We start from the raw sequence: 19,869 nt of genomic DNA on the forward strand, positions 1-19,869 counted from the left end.
ATAATTGTGAAATTTTAATACATCGCAATATATATCTATTCCAAACAGTAAATGTTATTAGTTGCCAATAAATCTGTTTGATGTCCAAAAAAAATATGCGTCAAAAACATGTAAGTTTGAAGGGCTCCTGGAGCGTTATGACTTTGAAAATGAAAAAAAGCCATCGTCCACCTCTTGGGCAACCATTGTAGCTCTAAATGTTATAAACGATTTTATCATAGTTTCATTATTTCCTCAGCGGCATTTGAAGTAACATGACTCGAAGCACAAAAAAGTGCTACGTTTGATATAAAATATCTAAACAAAAAATTTTACACAACATTAAATTTTTTTCTGCATATTACCAATTATAAGCACTACATCTGTAGCTAATTTCATTTCCCTACCGCTTGTCATTAAAAACATATTTGTGCTGAAAAATGTCAATTTTAGGGCAATATTCGGAGGGATGAAAAAAACAAAGTAGTGCAAATACCAAAAAAGTGTATCGTTAGATTCTGCTCCGACATCATCTTAACAAAACTGCTATATTGGAACCGTGGTATCTTTAATGGATCGTTCATAAAACATGAACTAGCGGAGCAAGTGAGGGTCCGCACCATCATGTTCGCAACGCTAGAAACGCGCATGAACAGTAAAAGCCAACACATACATAATATCAAATGAAAGAGGTTGCATTGCCTTTCGAAAGACATCAATCACACAAAACAGTATTTAAAAGGAGATGAGTAATGACCTGCCCAAAAGTACCTAAACTGCCACATTCAGTGGGACCGTGGCCTTAAAGGGCAACTCCGCTTCATTTTTGATATTGAGAAAACTATGTAGCCCTCTTCAGCATCATATAGGAAGACCACATGCCAAGTTTCGCGATGTAATTCCGTCTAAATATTTATTAATCTGGCCAGCAAACTTTCAAACGAGCCAAGTCGCCGAAATCTGCTAACTCTAGCGCGCGACGTGAAGAGCAATCAACAGCGCTGTCAATACCACGGATCTGGCGCAGCCAACAGTGAGCACCTACGTCAGAGGCATGCGTATGTCAGTTCTATGTTTTGGTTGTTTTTACTTCTCCGGGCGAAATTGAACGAAGACGTCGTGAGTGGAAGTGGCTCCTCCCGGCGTTGCGTGTTGGCTCTGTCCACATGATCACCGTAAAACGCATGCGCCAAGTTGGGAGCAGACGCACTCGTTTCCTCGTTTCGCCTCTGCTGCAGTAGGAGCAGTAGGAGGACGGCGTTTTGTGGTTTTGTTACGGTTCGAGCGCGGGCAGCATCCCCGAAGCCTAGCTGCGATGCCTCGCAGAAGGGCCATAGGCTCACGATGTTGTGTTGCTGCCTGCTTGAACTATCAGTCGACCAGCCCGGGAGTTGTTTTTCACAAGTTCCCTCGCGACAGTGCGCGTCTCATTGTTTGGACAGACATCGTGCGCCGTTGGAACTCCGAGAAGCCGTGGTCGCCAAATAGCAGGACATTGATCTGTTCTGACCACTTTTTGCCCGAATGCTACCAGCGAGATCTGCGCTTGTTCTGCGACGCTGGGTTTTCAACCAAGTACGCGCGTCTGGATCAAAACGCCGTGCCGTCGATCCTCGATCCTGGATCCTCGCCTTCCGTAACAGCCGACGGACTGACGCCGGACGCCGTGTCGTCGTACCTCGTTCCTCGATCCTCGCCTCCCCAAACAGCAGACGAATCATGCGTGAAGCGTCGTCGGACCGGGGTACGTATATTCCTCGCTCACGTCGCGCTGGCCGATGCTTTTGTCTCTGTTCGTGCGGGCGAGCACGTGCGATTGCAAGCCTGTTGAGGCGACATTCACGAGCACGTCGCACGTGAACGCACGCTAACGTTTTGTGCTATATATCAGTAGAAGTGAGTGCGCGTGTCCGCGCGCGGGCTGGCGTGCTCTTGCAAACGCTCAAACGGCTGTACGAACTTTACCCAGGACTGAACCGAACCTGAAATTGGGAACCGTAACTCTGAACACCGCCGTTATGTACTATAATATTAATATATTTCAATTATCTATGCTGTTATCAGTAGAAAGTACATGAGCAAACAAGTTGTTTTCAAAACCAGTAATCTGAACAATATATCCGATCATTATTGCAAGTTAGACTAGAAAACTGTTCGTTTGTTTGGCGACCAAGATATTCTAATATAGGCATCCAATTGGTATTTATGTTGACACTTGTTGCACATCGTCATTTTAGCACAGGGCAATTCTTCCTCCCCACTAACATTCTGGCTGACTCCCAGACGGCCTGCCGGCACTTCCTTCTCACCACCTTGCATCTATCCACTGTGTCCCTACTCGACTCCTTCCTATACTCCACCTCCCACACTTTCCCGTTAGTCTGGGTGCGGGTGCCTGGGCTGTGTGTTTGGGCACGCAGCCGTCCCTGAACACACAGCTGTCCCTGGTAATGAGTGTGCTTGTGTACTCGCCCGAGAACTCTCACACCGAGAATATGGGGAAGATATGGGGTTGCCACCATCCGACCAACTGAACAACATTATTCTCCTCAGCCTTCTCTTACTCGCAGACAGGGCGTTCTATGACATCAACTCTTTTCCCACACTTCTCCACATGGTCTGGTAATGCCAGGACATTCCCTCTGTCTCGCCTCTTCCCAACCCCTCCCCCACCTCCTGGGAGGAGCGGCAGACCGATGATGCGGCCACTGGCCAGCAATAGCAGGTGGACCGTGCCAAATTGGTGGCCGCCATTTTTGAGGCCCCGGACTTTGGGCTTCACCTGGGGGTGCTGGAACCCATCCCTACGATAATGTTTATTCATTCATTATTTTATAACTTTCGCGCGGCCCTTACACTTAAACTAGGCTATAGGGTGTGTTATGAACAAATCAAAGACAATAAATATTGACCGATTGGTTTCACAGAGCGGTGACCACTGTAGCAGCAGCAGCAGCACAGTGTCGAAGAGCAGTAGCTTGCCAGTGGTCACTACATGGGATGACGACTCCAAAGCACCAACATATGAGTCATCGCTGGATGCACCAGTGGCTCAAGAAGAACCTGTTGGTCAGAACCAAGCCAGAACAGCGTGCCTTAGCCAAGTACGTATTTTTGTTTTCATTGGTACAAATTAGCCATATCTTATGCATGAGCATGGAGATAACATTGTTATGAGTAACGAAACATGTTTACTAATACTGAACGTGCAGGTCCTTGGCCCGCAACCAAAAAGTGAATCATCAACAGCGTCTCGCATTGTTTGATATAAGGTGGTGTCAAAAAACAAAATTTCACTTCCTTCGATTGCACTTCGGAGTGCAGGGGGGGGGGGGGGGGGGGGGGCCGCGGGCTGCATCTACCATTTGCCCTATTCGTTACGTGGAGGCGCTTGTTTATGAGCGAAGTTTTGCGGTGTTGGTGAATCCCACAAAACCTAATCAGCATCTCTACCGACGGCAGAGCTCAAGAAGCACCATCGAAGACGCTCTTAGGCCTCACATACCTTTGTTCACTACGCTTTTCTGTCCATCAAGGTGGCCCCGCAGCACCGACTGGGGCCATTTTGGCCACTAGTGAGCCAATTCCTCAAGTAACAGATCCTCTAAGCGCCGAATAAATATCAATATGTATGAAAATTGAGTACCAGCCGACGCTCCTTTGCATTGCCGACTTCTTTGACTGGCGCAGCCAATCACAACGCAAAAAAAAAAAAAAAAAAAAATTGCGCAAGTTGGAAAACATTGTTTCCGCCCGCAGGAAAGCAAAGGGCTAAGGCCCACAAACTAAGAATTCTACCGTGGGTTTGAGCAGAAGGTATATCATGTGAAACCAGCCTATATGTACACAAACACAACTCTGTTATGTCTCGGCGTGGTGGTGGCGCGTCGGGCGCACTTCCGGTATGGGCTGTGGGCAGAAGACCCCATGCGAGACGTGTATTCCTGCATTGAAAGGAACCACACAAAGCCTGCCTTCTAGTCAAAATGACGCAACTGAGGATGTACCAAAAAAGTCGAGAGGGGTTTGAAGGTCAGTTTTCACGTGCTCGGTTTGTCCGAGAACATGGATATGTGTCGTGAAAAGGGAAAACCAGACGCCGTCGGACCATGATTGCTTGAACGGGAAGCGCTTTGGGTTGAAATCACGGATACTTGTAGTCCTCAGCTTTATTTGTTTTGTTCCAACATAACGCCGGAGAACCGTCAAGTTGTGCGGACCACCACTACGCGAAGTTTTGCGGTGTAACGAGCCTCGCTAATTTCGCTGATTCCGCTCAAGTGGTCGGAGATTGCCAGGGCAACAATTCGAACGCGAAAAAGGGCAGGGGAACTCACACCGACGCTTGAAACGTTTGAAAGAGCAGACGACAGTTCGAACGATCAGGCAGCCGTTTGAACTTGAAGACGCACTGAACATGGTCCGCACAACTTGACGGTTTTCTGGCGTTCATGTTGGAACAAAGCAAATAAATCTGATGACCACAAGCATCCGCAAATTCAACCCAAAGTGCCTACCGCCCAAGCAATCGTTGTCCGACGGCGTCTGCTTTTCCCTTTTCACAGCACATATCCAGATTCTCGGGCGAACCGAGCACGTGAAAACTGACCTTCAAACCTTTCTCAACACTTTTGGTACAGTCCCAGTCACGGCGTTTTGACGAGAAGGCATGTTTGTGTCTAGTTTCTTTCAAAATAATGCAGGAATGCACGTCTGGCATGGGGACTTCTGCCCACGGCCCCAGACCGGACGTTTGCCTGACGCGCCACCACCGCGCCGTGACGTCGCAGAGTTGAGTTCGTGTATACACAAACTCATTTCTGTTACGTCACGGCGCGGTTGTGGCGCGTCGGACGCACTTCCAGTCCGGGGCTGTGGGCGGAAGTGCCCATCTGAGACGTGTATTCCTGCGTTGTTTTGAAAGCAACCAGACAAAAACCTGCCTTCTTGTCAAAATGCTGCGACTGGGGCTGTACCAAAAGGGTCGAGAAAGGTTTGAAGGTCAGTTGCTTGGGCGGGAAGCATTTTGGGTTGAATTCACGGATACTTCTGGCCATCAGATTTATTTGTTTTGTTCCAAAATGAATGCCGGAAAACCGTCAAGTTGTACGGACCACCTGCGAACTGCGTTCAGTGCGTCTTCAAGTTTAAACGGTCGCCTGATCGTTCGAACTGTCGTCTGCTCTTTCAAACGTTTCTGTTTGTCGTCTGCCCTTTTAGAGGACACCGGCCCGTAGACCAAACGTGGGCCCGGCACTTGCGATAAGAAGTAAGTGCAGGCCTCAAAAGACTTAAGTTTGAAGGTTGGTAAGCAGGCTCGATGTAAACAGTAGATACAAGGAGATGTTGATCATTGTTACCAGTGGCCATCACCGACTTGTTAGGCCTGATTCACTTGGTTAGATTCTGCTTGCGATTTTCAGTATTGACGTCGACCATCTCAGCTACGGTTCACGCTTTTGCAGTCCGAGCGACGTCGCTATTGAAAATTGCGAGTGAAATCTCATCATGTGAATCAGGCTCTAGCTATTCTGCGGCGTCCACGCGGAATGAATCGCCGCATGTCAGATTATTCACGCGAAGTTTTGCGGTGTAACAAGCCTCGTTAATTTCGCTGACGCCGCTCAAGTAGTCGGACATCGTTAGGAGGACGTAGAATCAACAATTCCAACGCGAAAAAGAGCCCGGGAACTTACACCGACGACGACAACATCGCATTTCAATGGTTTGTTTATGGGCGACGGTGAGCTTCTTGCCCACACCCCCATCGCGCATACGCGGCGCCGGTGGCGTCCACTAGGGGCGCTCCGGTTTGTTTGTAAACATGAGTTGGTGTATACCAGTTGTAGTAACTATCGCACTGCTTTTACAGAGCGGGGACCAGGCTTCCACTTCTGGGCCAGGGTGCAACAGCAGCACCGCCGCTTTATGCGACACCGTGCCAGCAACTACTGCAATCGATGGCCATTTTGAACCGCACTTGGAGCCGCCCATCTGCCACATCTGTATGTGTGTGGTAACGAGAGGTATGTAGTGACTTGGTTCACCTTATCGTGTAATGACAGAATAGCTTTATCAGTCTCTCTCTCTCTCTCTTTGTGCAATGTTATTCGAGTCTATATCTGAAATGTAATGTTTTTTGGTGTGCCAGGTACATCGACACTGTCTGTGGACAAAGCTGTGCAAGCCTTCGAGGAGCTTTGTCAGACCTCGACTGAAAATCCGGCACTGCCAACATCTTCCGGTGAGTAGCTGTGGTGGCTTAAGAATATAGTGCTATCTATGTAATACAATTGTGACGAGAGTTTTAATAGTATACATAACATAGATGCATTATGTCCGTGTTTCCCCGAGTTTATTTTTGTCAAATTTGGAAAGTGTTATTTGGACTTCATTCTTCTATCAAAACAAATTTTAATAGTGTGAAATATTTACAATGAGCTCATCTATGCATTTCAAAACAAGCAAGTGTGCTTGTATTTACTACAAGCTTGCTGTAATAAATACAAGTGCATATGTTTGTATATGCATGAAAGCAAATGTCGCCTCGCTGTTGCAGGTGCCACAGAAATGTGCCGTGAAAGCGCAGGTTGAACAACATAGTAGTATAGCAACTTCAGCTTCACGCACCCCCATTCAAGTCACTTTACCCGCACCCACTGATGGAACTATGCTGTCCATGGTGACTATGGTCTGAACTTGAGACTGGAACAACCGCTAGCACCGTTAGACGTACAGCCTTATTTCTGCCGTGACCTAGAAATACATTGCCTTGTTCTCTGCAAAACCAGACACCCACCGTCTTTCTCAGGACCGACGACCCTTCGCACTGATCCAACCTGATCTTTATTGCACGCTTTTTTCTTTTCCCCGGTCGGTGTGACCTTCAAAATCCTATTTTTTTCGGATGAATTCGAATTGACAAAAGTTTTACAGGCAAATGGTTTTTGGATTTCATCGGCTTTATTTGAAAACACAGAACCACCGTTATATCATAACCATGGTGTTGAACCGCCGATTTTGTGTTTTGTTGTGGTTTGGTCTCGGTTCCAGCATGCCTGCTAGATATTAGTTTGGTTACTGCCGCTACCAAGCATGAACTGGTTCCAACCAGTTCATAACACTACCTTTGACTGTGGCCATTCATGCATTTCCCTCATCTTTCGTTGAGCCTGGGCTATTTGCAGTTGCATGGCAGAAAGGTGGGGACCTAATGTTTTTATTGCGTCAAAATAAACTTGGAAGGGTGAGAGTGACGGATATATATTTTTGCTCATCAATTGTAAAAACTGCACTGCATCACAAGTCATGTCATGCACACTGTTACTGTGCATGTTAAGCAGTTTTGACACCATAATGTTTGCTCTGGCATTCAATCTTTTCCAGGCATGGTTGGCCAAAGCCCTTTGGGGAGCGAGCCAGCTGTTCCCGGAAGTCCCCAACAAGCCCAAGAGAATTCTGCAGACGTTGAGCAAGAATTGCGCCAGTGGTGCTCTACGCCTACAGAGGACAAGACGCCAAGCCCCTTGTCGTTGGAGCGGGATGCCACTCCCGAACCCTCAGAACCTGGGGCATCGCCTTCGGACACCAGTTACACGGAGGCCGCCTTCCTGGACTCCGATGAAGATATCTGCCCTGAGCCAGATCTGTTGGACGAGAGTTACAGGCCGGATAACTCTTTCAACTCCGATGATGAACCGGATTCCGACACCAGCATCTGGTCCAACGACTCTGTGCACTCGGACGGTGCAACAGATGTCGAGTATGTGTCCACTGTAATTTTTCAGAAACCAGAACTCCATTTTATGAATAGGATTAAGCTAGGTCTACCAATCTGGAAAACTTGTAATTATCTGGGGCTTTTCTTCACCTGCAAAAGTTAGACAAATATAAGGGAAACAGTCAAAAGGTTGGCTATATCAGGAGAAATGACAAATGGAAGTGGCACGGCAGTAATAACGAAGCTTTACAGTCGCACATCGGCACAGCTGCACCCAATAATGTTCCCTGAAACATCATTCGATAGTGCAAGCCATTACCTAATTAAATGAATAATTAATTAATTTATTATACTACCAGTTCCTAAATTAAACTTTAGTATGGTGGTTACATGGGTGTTTTTTATCATACATACAGTTTATGGTGCAGTGGAGGAGCCTTAGAAGTACATCTTATAAAAAGCACGACGATCACACTTGGTTATTCGGACCAGGTTGAAATAACGGCCAGGAAATTTAATAGAGATAGTCTGGGAGAACCTGGCAAGGTCAATGAATATGAAAGGAGGAGCTTGTTAGATATCCCGGTTTTGTGCAAAGAACTGTGAGAGATGATGGCAGAATAGAAAAAATTAGAAGCGTTAAAAAAGAACTGTTTTTGAAATTTCCACACTATAATCTTTTGGTTTATTCTTTTTCTTTTTTTAACAGTGAAGGAGGGTGCAGCACGTCTTCAGCAGCAGTGGACCCGGTAAAGGAGAGGAAGTACCTGGTGACTGCATCACAGCTGCTGCTGCTGTTTTCGGTTTGCATCAAATGCCTGGCTCCGACACGGACGAAGCTGACACATCGAGGGACCCTTGTGCACGCCGTCATCACGTGTGCACGAGGGCACAAGACTGTGTGGGAGAACCAGCCCAGAATCAACAGCAAGGCACTCCTCAACATCCTGCTGCCTGCTGCCATCACCTACTCTGGAGCCAGCCCAACGCGCGTTCTTCGCCTCCTGGGATCTATAGGCGTGCAAGTCTTGAAGAAGACTCAGTTCTTCCGGGTGCAGAGCTCTTTGGTCTTTCCTGCTGCTACAAAGGTGAGCAGAAGTGACTACAAGATTGTCCGTTCATTAAACATGTTCACTGATTGAGCCTGACACTGAGTTTTCTTGTTTCAAAGACCTGGGAAGCTGAACAGGAGTCTCTCCTGACAGCCACGAAAGACAAGCTCCACCTTGCAGGCGATGGGCGTGCTGACTCGCCTGGTTACTCTGCCAAGTATGGGACGTATACACTGCTTGACACCCGCATCAACAAGATCATGCACTACGAGGTTCTTCAGGTAAGAAGTGGCTAAATATAAGATGACCTCAATGCATCACATGGATCAGGTATGCATTTTACGGCACCTTTTTCTACCCTAGTCGACAGAAGTCAAGTCGAGCAACCACATGGAGACGGAGGGCCTGAAACGTTCTCTGGACTTCCTCCTGAGCATGGGGCTGTCTGTGTATGTTCTTGTGACCGACCGGCACTTTGGGGTGAATGCCCTGATGAGAGACAGGTACCCCGACACGAAGCACCGGTTCGACGCATGGCATGTCGCAAAAGGTAATAGTATTGATAACTCCAATACCCCTGTACATGGGCCGTTTTAACAATCATTGAGTCAAGGATCATGGACATCTCACTGAGCTCAACTAAGTTGCCTGGTGCTACGCGGTACATGGGCCTAATGACCCGAGTTCTGATGCACGTCACGTGACCCACATGATAGAAAAAAAAGTATTGAGGATAATTGTGTGTAACATGTTTCACAAAACACACACAAAAAAAAGTTTAACTTGACATATACTGTAAACAACTTAAATTTCACGAATCGCCCATATTGAGATCCCACCATGTCGCAAAAATGAAAACCCACAAATTATTCAAAAAATTCAGCTTTGACCTAAATCGTAAAATATTGAGCCTGTAAAAAATAAGTCGTTCAGAGTGATAGATTTTAGTTTATTTTGAGAACAAAGAAAACGAAAATTGGAATATTTCACAGAAATTTAAAGCAAGAGTGACAACGAAAGTCTTACTGCCACCGACATCACAATGGCCGCACTTCCTCGACGTTTCGCAATAGTTTTAGTGGTAGCTCTGACTTCGTATCATACCTCTTCTGATAATATTTGCTGCTATGATAATTTTTAGATACCTTCTTCTGCAATAGTAAATGCTTCGCTAGCACTGGCTATCAGTGGTGAATGCTGCCATCTTTAGCTCTGTTGGGGTGAACCCCCATCAGTTAACTGAGGTAGGCGAGCTCAGTTGAATTCAATGATCGTTAGCGGCTTGATGGTAGATGGCACTGCTGTGTAACACCGCCCGATCACGATTGAGTTAATGATTGCTGGCGCAATGAACTATAGTGCAACATGCTTTGTTGTCAAGATACACGTGGCATTATTCAAACGTCATATGGTATACTAAAGTTGACGATGTTGTCCATGCTGCACCAGTATCTAGATGCAATTTTACTATAGCTTCATATATTTAGTGTATCTAATATCAAAACTTGTTTTCCAAACTAGACTGGTGCTGAGCTAATAATCATGGAGGCTTTCTAATTTATAGGCATTGGGAGCAAGATGGCCTCTGCAGGCAAGACAAAGAAGAACAGCATCTTGAATGCATGGGTGAAGACTGTACGTGGACACGTCTACTGGTGTGCACAGACCAGCAGTGACAATGGCGCGCTGGTGCTCGCAAAATGGGTGTCCGTAATGCGACACGTGAGCAACGTCCATCAGCACCCCAGCCCCCTGTACCCTGCGTGCACCCATGGCCCAATCGAAGAGCGCTGGTGGCTTCAGGAAGGTAAAAAAGATTCATTCTTTAAACATTCATAACATTCTTTTCACTCCAGTTGTCGGCGAAGCTTTCATAACAAGGACAGACTTCCTTTGGCTGCTCTGGCCAGTCTACAATCAAATAGCACAAGGAGGAATTGGAGATGAATGCAAGTGTTTCCAGATGGAAGATCAGCATACCAGATTGTGTTTCGGATAACTCGTATGCTCCCCCCCCCTTTTCCGCTCTGCATTTCACACCTGCGGAATTCAAAAGGAGGGTCAGGATATCCCAACCCCCCCCCCCCTTCTAGACCTGCCGATGGGAGGACTCCATCTCATATCCAGCTCATAGTACTGAGCGGACATTTCAATTACATCAAGAGGCTTAAACTGCATGTTTCTAGCCTTATATTTCAAGAAAAACACTCCACTTTTGAGGTCATGAAAAGACACAGAATGAGGAAGTGAAGACCGACTTGTAACATGCAAAAGACGCATAAAAAGGGAAATTGCAGATTATATGAAAATTATTTATGCAGAATTACTGAGCAGAGATCTAGCTTCTGCAGAGATGGATAAAAAATAAAATGGCAGTTGCATCACGTATACAACACAAAAAAGTGATTTGTGGACAGGCTGCAATGGGCACTGGCTTTGCTGTTTAACCTTTTGGGTGCCACCAGGAGTATACTCGGCTGCGCTCTGGCTTACCTGCTCAGTCATTATCGATATAAACTCAGCACTTACAAGGGTCAGGGTGTCTAGAGACCGGCAAAACCGGGAATTGTCAGGGGAAATTTAATTACCAGGAAAAATCGGGGGACTGTCAGGGATATTGCCAAAGAGCGAGCCGAGTCAGGGAAAATGTGCCGGAAACGCTATCGAGTGCCCTGAGCAAAGACTTGAAAACCTGTGGGCAGAAAAATAGGTAATAAATTCTGCTTGGAGCGGAGCCCGCGGGCCCTGCTCAATTGATGTAGAGTGTAATACCCGATGCAAAGGGAACCGCCGACAAATCCAGTAAAAGCCTTGGATTGGATTGAGGGCGCGACACTAGACTAGATCCAGTTAGAGCTACTAGATTTATTATTATTAACAAATGGGAAAGCTGCAGACCCCAATACAATCCAAGCCAAAAGTATACGAAAGTGTGCATCTGGCGGCTATGCCATGCTGCCATTCGTAATTATTAACATGTCTGGTTCAGCGTCATGTTTTTATTGTGTTTCTGGAAGTGGCTTCTTCACTGACTATGTCAGGGGGCAAGAAAGTGCTCATTTAATCCGGACAGGACGAACCCAAATATTTCGGAATATGCAAGTTGGGTTCAGCCCGTGCGAAAGTACTGTTACAGTTCTGAATGCTCAATGCCTTGTGTTGTAATGATCTGATATATTTAACCACCTCTACAATGGTCAGGGACCGTTGTAGAGTTGTAATAACTTGCTAGACACCCTGAGGGTTATTTCGATACTTTCTCTTATCGCAGGGACCGAGCCATACGTGGCTCTCGAAAAGATCGTCATGTCCAAGCAACTACTCAAGGACATACCAAGGGTGTCTGGAGACGGTCAGACCTATCGCCTAGAGTCGTTCCACAGCATGCTGCTCCGGTTTACTCCGAAATCCAGTCATTTCAGTTTTGAGGGCATGGTGGCACGGTAAGCAGGCATCCTGATATATGCTAGTGATATTTGTTTATTTATGAGCCTTTTCTGAAATTTCTACTGTGCACCACTCACGCAGAAAATTCTGGGGATGCACTTATGTACACTAGCAGATGAGCGAGTGCACATACTGTTTTTAGGAGCGAGGCCCTACGTCAATTTGTACAATCTTTATCTCCCTCGTCTTTAACGAGCTTCTCATTGTTACCGTAAGTCGAAGGGAAGCCATTTTTCACACATACTTGTGTCCGCACAATGGTGGCAAATTGCAGCGCATCTTGAACTGTAAACGACTTAATTTTCGCGAAGGCCTAATTTTTGTGAATCGCCTACAATTTGCGAAAAATATGTCCCGCAAACAATTTTGGTAGAATGTAAGCACATAAGAATCTACATTGAGATCCCATTGTGTCGCAAAACTTAGAACCTGCGAATTATTACAAAGCTTGAGCTTCGACCAAAATCAAGAAATATTGAGACCGCGAAAAATAAGTCGTTTACAGTAAATGAGAAGTGTCGACTTAATTTTGATCACAATAATAGTGAGTCAATCAATGAGAATAGGATGGGTTGCTAGTGTGTGAAACGATGCAGGGCCATGTTCCCGAGGATGGTCTGCTAGCATACGACAGGTTGCCTGCCAGTGTGGATACGGTTACTAGCATGTGTTGTGCAGTATGAAAATTTCTGAAAAGTTCTAATATGAAATATGCTTGGGGCATGTTTACAGTCTTTCCTCCCCTTATATGCGGCCCTCACAGGACTGCCGTCGCGGTGCTCCACTACAATGAGAACAGCAACCGTGCGCAGGCCACAACGAAGGACGACAAAAAGCGAAGTTGTCTGAAGTTTCCCAAGTCACGGAAAGGCGAATGGGTCCTCAGCCCCATCATGGAGACTGCGTCGTACGGTAAATACAGACACTTTTATTCAGACATTGGCTGCAGCTTGACTATCACACTTTCTTACTCAGACTACGTCCAGAGGCTCCTCAATTCCTGCCTGGAGTTGGCCAAGGCTTCCCGGACCTACCAGCTGGCTGTGGCTGCGAACGGGCCGCGTCCTCGTCGACCACCTCTGTGCAGCGTTGCACAAAGGCCAGACAAGGAAGCAGCGGTGTTGGCCCACAGGACCCGGTTCGATCAAGCATAGTGGAAGCCCGTGTATGTGGTCGATGGGAATTCTTTTCTTATCCTGGCCACCACACAGCACGGGAGCCTGACGCGGCGAAACCTGCCCAGTCGTCCCCAAATCCACCAGACGAACTGGCTGTATGCCGTGTACCTGTACCGTCTGAGAAAGTAACAGAAGAATTGGTAAGAGTCTTAGAAAGACTTCATCTGCTACACTTTTACTGTGAACTTGGGGACCCTTTTGCTGCATCTCTATAGGAAAAGGCTTTTCGAAACCTGGAAAGCCCATGATATCTAGACATTTCTAGAAATTTCATGCGTGAAAACCTTTGCCGCTCCTTCTGGTGTGCTTTTATAGAGAAGAAATTCACTACTGCCTGTATGGGTGTTTCCTCGTTCTTGAGTGATTGACTGGACAGACAATTTTAAAATTCAATTAAATCTTTTAACTCGTTTATTCGCCTGTGGACTGCAAATTGCAGACTGATGATGAGAAGTCCCTCGACCTGAGGAACTCTCAGGTTGTGCGGGACCTGACCTGTAAGCCATGGTCCAAGGCAGTAATGTTTGGATGTCCCTCTCACCTCAATGTTGTTATTAGGAAGTCGCAGACAATCTCTGCTGTCACTTGACTACAGAAAGCAACCCCAGGCTACTTACTGAACTAGTTTGTTGCAAAACGGTAATGGTGAGAGAAGTTTGTAGAATAGTTCCACAGTGTCTGTTCCAAGCTGTTTCCATGCGCTTATTGGAAAAAGCACTGGTTGTAGAGGTGATCCTTCTTTCGCTGCTTACTTGTCGGTTGTCTGACATGCGTGACAGTATTTGGACAAGTATTGGCTTCGCTATCCATTCTGGGCCACCACAGAAGCATTCACATAGTTGTATTTTGGTTCACACCATTCGTCTGAGTGAAGCAGAAGGAACCAGCAGTTTTGCGTATAGCAGTAAGCCATATACAGAGGAAAGTTCTTTTCGTATCTTGTAGTGGGAGACAGTGCTGATTCCCATAGGTATTTGAGACCCCAACCCATGTTGACACACTATCACCCGAGGTAAATCGGGGTCTTGTTCTTTCTCTTTCTGTACCTCTTCTTGGTCAATTCAGCAGAGACTGCACACAGGGCAAGTGAATTTTCTTTTTTCGACGTATGACTTCGTGCAATCTGAGGAATTAAATGCAGGAAGACGAGAAAGCTCGACTGCCACAACATTCTCATTGCCCTTTTGGTGATCTTGAGGAGACGCATGGCCACCCGGCAATTGTTATCGGTTGTCGACCGTTTCCCTAAATACAGAGTAGTGTAACCAGAGCCTGGTGGTCCATCCTGAGCATGAAATGGTGACCGAAGAGGAAAACATGATGCTTCTCGCAGGCCCAGAGGCACGCCTATTCCTCTAACTCTGCAGAGCGGTTGCACTGGGCGCTGGAAAGCAATCGCGATGTGAACAGGATAGTGCGAATTCCATCTGGATGTTTTGCTGTAGCACTGTGCCTAATCCATAATCCGATGAATCTTTCTGACGATTGTAGAATTCTAACTGGAGAATTAAAAAAAAAACTGACAAGTAAATTTCTCTCCAACCTGTGACGATAGCAGGCAGTGTCACGTCGAAAACTAAATGGAACAGTTTCGAATCGTGTTTTGACTGATGCAAATGCCACCTCTTGTGCTTTTTGCCATTATAAGGGGACATCTTTCCGCAGATGCACATGCAAGGGCCTCACGATGGTTGCAAAGTTAGGTATGAATTTGAAACGGTATGTAAGCAGGTCAAGCAAAGACCGGTTATGATGTCATGTCTCTTCGAGTAGAAGCTTGCATGGTGGCTTGAACATTATCATGGCATGGCTCAATTCCCTGAGGTGCCAACTTATGTCCAAGAAATTGAAGTTGCTGCACTGAAAAATGCATTTGTTTTTGTTCGGTTTCCAACCTGCGTCCTGTAGGCGGGGTAAGCCTTGTCTTAGGCGGGCATCATGCTCTTCAGTTGTGCAACTGAAGTTGAGCACATCATCCTGGATAGATTGACAATGGTGCCTGTTGTGTCCCAAAGAATACAGTTCTTTATATTTTGAAAAGCCGGAGCAGTGGAAGCCAGCCCAAAACATACTGTGAACAGGAAGAGACTTTCATGAGTCACGAACGCAATGAGGTCCCCGCTCTCCTCTATCAGGTTCAGCTAGTGGTACGCTGACGAGAGGTCCCACTGGTTGAAGATGTGGGTGCCAGAAAGCTGGTGAAGGAGCTCGTTTGGACACAGAAGAGGACGTGAATTGAGAACAACAGAGGTGTTTGATTTGCGGAAGTGGTCTGTGATGCATTATTGCGCTCGATCACCCAGGAGTGCTCCAACTTTGCCAGCTCTACAGGAACTTTGTCATGCACTGCAAAAGTTATCCTTCATAGATTCTGTTGCACCAGACTGATGGACACTTCGTCTTCACCTTGTGAACATACCCAATGGCGTGGCCCATACCTGAGAACAGCTGGAGGAAACCTTAAACGGCCTCTGGAAGGTCGTTTGCCGAAATGATAGTCACCTGTCATCCGCAGGAGATGAAAAGTCCAGTTGAATTTCCAACCCTTGTAAAGCATTTATAGTCCCATTACGGCTGTCTTGTTCGGACGACGTGGAATGTGCAATCGCCATTACTTTGTGCCAACTGTACTGGTGAGCTGGCTTTTTCCAAAATGTTTGGAATAGCAATGTTTTCTTACGGAGTAGCCAATGAATGCAGTACTTGTAGGTTGCAACTTACAAGAATGGAAGCATCTTCTGTAGACGCTTTCCAGAAAGATTGAAACCGAGGGTCTTGTGTCTACTAGGAGTTTGATAAAAAGGAACGCAAGTATCCTGCATGTGGTACAGTTTGCTAATATCCGAGTTGCTATATTTCAGTTTGTTCTATGCTTGGTACTTGTGATCCTGTCAAAACTGTTTGCTTGCAAACAAAGGCAAAATGTCCAATCTTTCATTTTCTGCATGCTTGATTCCTTGCAGGACGTTTAGGGTAGTCTGCCATGTGGCACATTGAACCAGATCTGCAGTAAATGCTGGACGACCTTTGATTGGGTGTTTTGCCCCTAACTATTGGTTTCTTTTGGGCTTGAATCTTTGCCACTTGAAAACTGAGTCCCGCATCTTTGGTAAAAACTTTGGCCTCCTTCATCGCCCGCTGAACTTTTTAGGTGATGGCAAGAGCTGATTCGAGTGGTAGCTCAAGCTCTAGTAGTGGGCGGTTTCATACTTCGGCATGAATTGTCTTATTGACAAGTTGATTGCAGATTATTTCATCTGTTATTGTCCCAAACCAGCAGTTTGTCGCAAGGCCCCGGAGAACGTGACACACTCTTGTACTGTTTTGGCCGGTCATCCACGTGTGCAACGAAAAATAAATCTTTCCAATGTTTTACTGTCAAGAATTTTTGTAACTCTCTTGCCACTGCATCATAGGCTCTGGAAATGGGCGATGCAGGTCTGCGCGATTCGGAGGTAGCTCCTGCAGTACTTGCATTTAGATGAGTGGTAGCAGTGGACAAGGCAGAATCTTCCGGCAGTTTGCAGTAGGTCCGCTGACTCTCAGCTTCAAGTGAGCTAAATAGAATGGCAGTTCTGCCATTATCTATTGTCGACCCATTGGAAGGGATCGTGTACTGGCGTACCATTCCTCCATGAAATCGCAGGCTCGCCTGGGTATGGTAGGAAAGACGGGTGAATCAACCTTTATAATCGAGTTGAAGCTGTCGATTGTGACAATTGTTATGTATAGGGACTGTCTATGCAAGTTTAACAGAAGGCAAGCTGTTCCCATTCAGAGCTCAGTTCGTTCATTCTTATTCATTGTCTTCTTCGGCTCAACCTACACGTAGACACAACAATTTAGGTAATTCAATATTCCCCCCTCCCCCAAAACAAACACCTGGCTATGTGCCTTCTTCGATCCAAGGTACCATGAGCACAACTAACGTTTGCAATATTCGCGACTCCAGCTTAGTCTAGGGGGTGTGCTGGTCAGGCAAAATGGCGGACAAAAGGACGTCGTTTTCATCGTTCAGCACGCGGACCACCATAAATATCTTGCATTGCAGCATAACATATGTGTTACATAAGAAAGCAAAACGATTTTTCGACAGTAGAAACCTTCTAATCAATGCATGGGAATGACATGGCAGAAGCATAAAAATAATCACTGGAAACAGTGTTTGTTTCTATGCTGCCTACAAGAACCAAGCTGTGATAGCAGAAGACAGAATCAAAATGACCTCCTCTCTGGAGCTTCTCGGCGGTGCCGCTACGCAGCGTCGATAGATTTTGTTGGAGTCGCCAATACACTAAGCGGGATTTACAGACTGTCTTACAGTGTAGTGCATTTATATTTGATATGCTATAAAAGTTCTTGTCTTACTTGTTCCGATCCCGAGCTGCTGGCTCCAAATATGTTGGGCGAAAAAATTTCAGCTGGTCGTACGCTATGTTCAGCAGTCGCACATCCAGACATACGAGCAGAAAAAGTTCATTTTCTGTGACACACCTTCCCAAGTTTTTTTGTGTGATTTTTGGCATGTCCCTGCAGCATTGCCCGACCTCCTGGGGGCAATTTCCACATGTGCATCTGAAAGAGGATACATTTCAGTTGAAAAATTATCTTCTATGCTTATGTGAAAAGGGAGCTTGAGGCAGATGTGAGAGTGGCGTGCCAACGTTTCACTAGGAGACCTGCCTTGTTCAGGAGACCTAACCCTGAAGAAGGTAGGTTTCCTAATGAAGTATCAGCATGCCGTTCTGAGGTCCACCTAAGAGGTTAGGTCTTCACATTCTTCCTGCCAGCCTGGACTCCCTTGGTGCTATGTTTGTACTTTCTATAGTTCTGGTCACCCCAGAAAATGCAAGTTGCACAAATAGTTCTTATCTGCATAATGTAGTTCGTACTGGACTTGGGACTCCTGGCTTTCCTGTTGCTGGCTATCACGTCGTTCCCTTGCTGGCAATGGGGGATCAAAGTTGTACGGATCAGGTACATATATAGCTCCTTGCTGCAGGCCTCCCAAGTCTGCTCCAAGCGGCAGGCTGTCGTCGTTGGACATAGATACTGAAAATAAAGCATTTGGATCAATGAAACATTTGATTATGTATGATCAGTTACATTTATTTTTCTCTGACGGTTGCATTAGCTCTGGCAAAGTGTTGTAAACAAGAATGTTTAGTAGGAGTTATTTTAATTGAGTTGTGTAAATTACACATGTGTATTACTTTGTTGTGCTGGTTTTGTGGGAATTGTGTGTATGTGATTGTTCTTACCAAGCTACGGTATCAATAAAAAATGAAACAATAATTGCACCCTCTTTTTTGGTCCTTGACATTTGCATAGGTGGCTACATGTGATTACTTATGCTCATGCCACTAATTTGCTGTTACCCTCTAACAAAGAACAAAACAAAACAACAAAAAAAACGTGCGTGCAAATATTAGCTACACTCTGAAAACAAACAAATGTGCACTGAAGCGTAATTATCGCAGCATTGATCATTTTCGCGGACACTTTTGCTATTGACAACAAACGTGTAGTCTGTCGTACAGCTCTATAAAGGTGCACAATTGGGCTACTAAATTTGGAAATATGTGCGGTCAAACCAGTCAAACGCACACCGCCTTGGCCGCACTACGCGCCGGGCGTTTCCGTGTGTACGAGTAAATGTCTAGCGCCTGTAGAAACAAGCGGCGAGAAAACTTCGCCATTTTCGGGAAAAGATGCGCAAATTTGGGGGTTTACGTGCCAACCCAACGAGGGGTACCTAGCACGTCCCAACGGAGGTCTGATTATTAATTTGGACCACTTCGCAATCTTTTGACGGGCAACCGATATCTCGGTTACACGGCGCCTTCTCGGTAATAAGCAAGCGTAAAATTACGAGCATCTCGGTCGGGATTCTAACCCGCCAACTGGGGATACGCAAGCTGACCTATGTTCCGGGACAACATTTTGTGGCATATCGGAAAAATTAGAGCGCGAGTACACAGCTTTCGCCAGCGCTGAAAACCCTTCCTTACGAAATGTCTGGTGATGCCAAACCTTCGACGGCACATAAACGATAACTGAAAGAAGAGTTAAGGCACGGGCGAGCTGGTGACCGAAGACACGGAAAGACGATTATGTGGCACGTCACCTCGCACAGCAAAGCTTCGTGGGATGTGTGACGGTTGTAACTAAGCTCTAATGTATCAACTTCGTGAGGACAAACGAATGCACCACACTGTTGATTTTACTACAGTTCTTTTGTTCCAGCGGGCATTGGCCGTGGCACGCTCGTACGTAGTACATATACATGTATTGTTTACTCTATTTCAGCTTCTGAAATGCCTACGAAACATACGCTTGAGAAAACTTGCCTTTTCTGTAAAGAAGCGCTAGCTTCGTCCCCGGTGGTGAAGACGTCGTTGGATGCTGTAGAGAGCTAGGTTGGCGAAAAGTGCGGAGCAGACGACACTGGCGCTTGCTCCCCGCTCGCCCGCCCGTCCGCGATCGTGGAGAG

The 19,869-nt window shown here is 46.2% G+C and overlaps 1 protein-coding gene and 1 long non-coding RNA gene across 2 annotated transcripts; one reads left to right on the top strand and one right to left on the bottom strand.

The window, feature by feature from the left end:
- Positions 1-795: 795 nt before the first annotated feature.
- LOC115309840 lies at positions 796-13,352 on the top strand. The gene is made up of 12 exons (XM_029968087.4): positions 796-1,723; positions 2,907-3,083; positions 5,852-6,005; positions 6,131-6,223; positions 7,366-7,741; positions 8,409-8,787; positions 8,871-9,032; positions 9,115-9,301; positions 10,316-10,558; positions 12,023-12,194; positions 12,962-13,110; positions 13,174-13,352. Exons 1-12 carry the CDS (start codon positions 1,295-1,297, stop codon positions 13,350-13,352), a joined length of 2,700 nt encoding a protein of 899 aa, XP_029823947.1. The 5' UTR covers positions 796-1,294.
- Positions 13,111-18,409, bottom strand: LOC121838403. The gene is made up of 2 exons (XR_006078490.1): positions 17,745-18,409; positions 13,111-13,493 (listed from the first exon to the last, which is right to left on the bottom strand). It is a non-coding gene; the product is annotated as an uncharacterized LOC121838403 (long non-coding RNA).
- Positions 18,410-19,869: the final 1,460 nt, after the last annotated feature.

This window comes from Ixodes scapularis, unplaced genomic scaffold, assembly GCF_016920785.2.
Source record: "Ixodes scapularis isolate PalLabHiFi unplaced genomic scaffold, ASM1692078v2 PGA_scaffold6__148_contigs__length_123643588, whole genome shotgun sequence".
NCBI lineage: Eukaryota > Metazoa > Arthropoda > Arachnida > Ixodida > Ixodidae > Ixodes > Ixodes scapularis.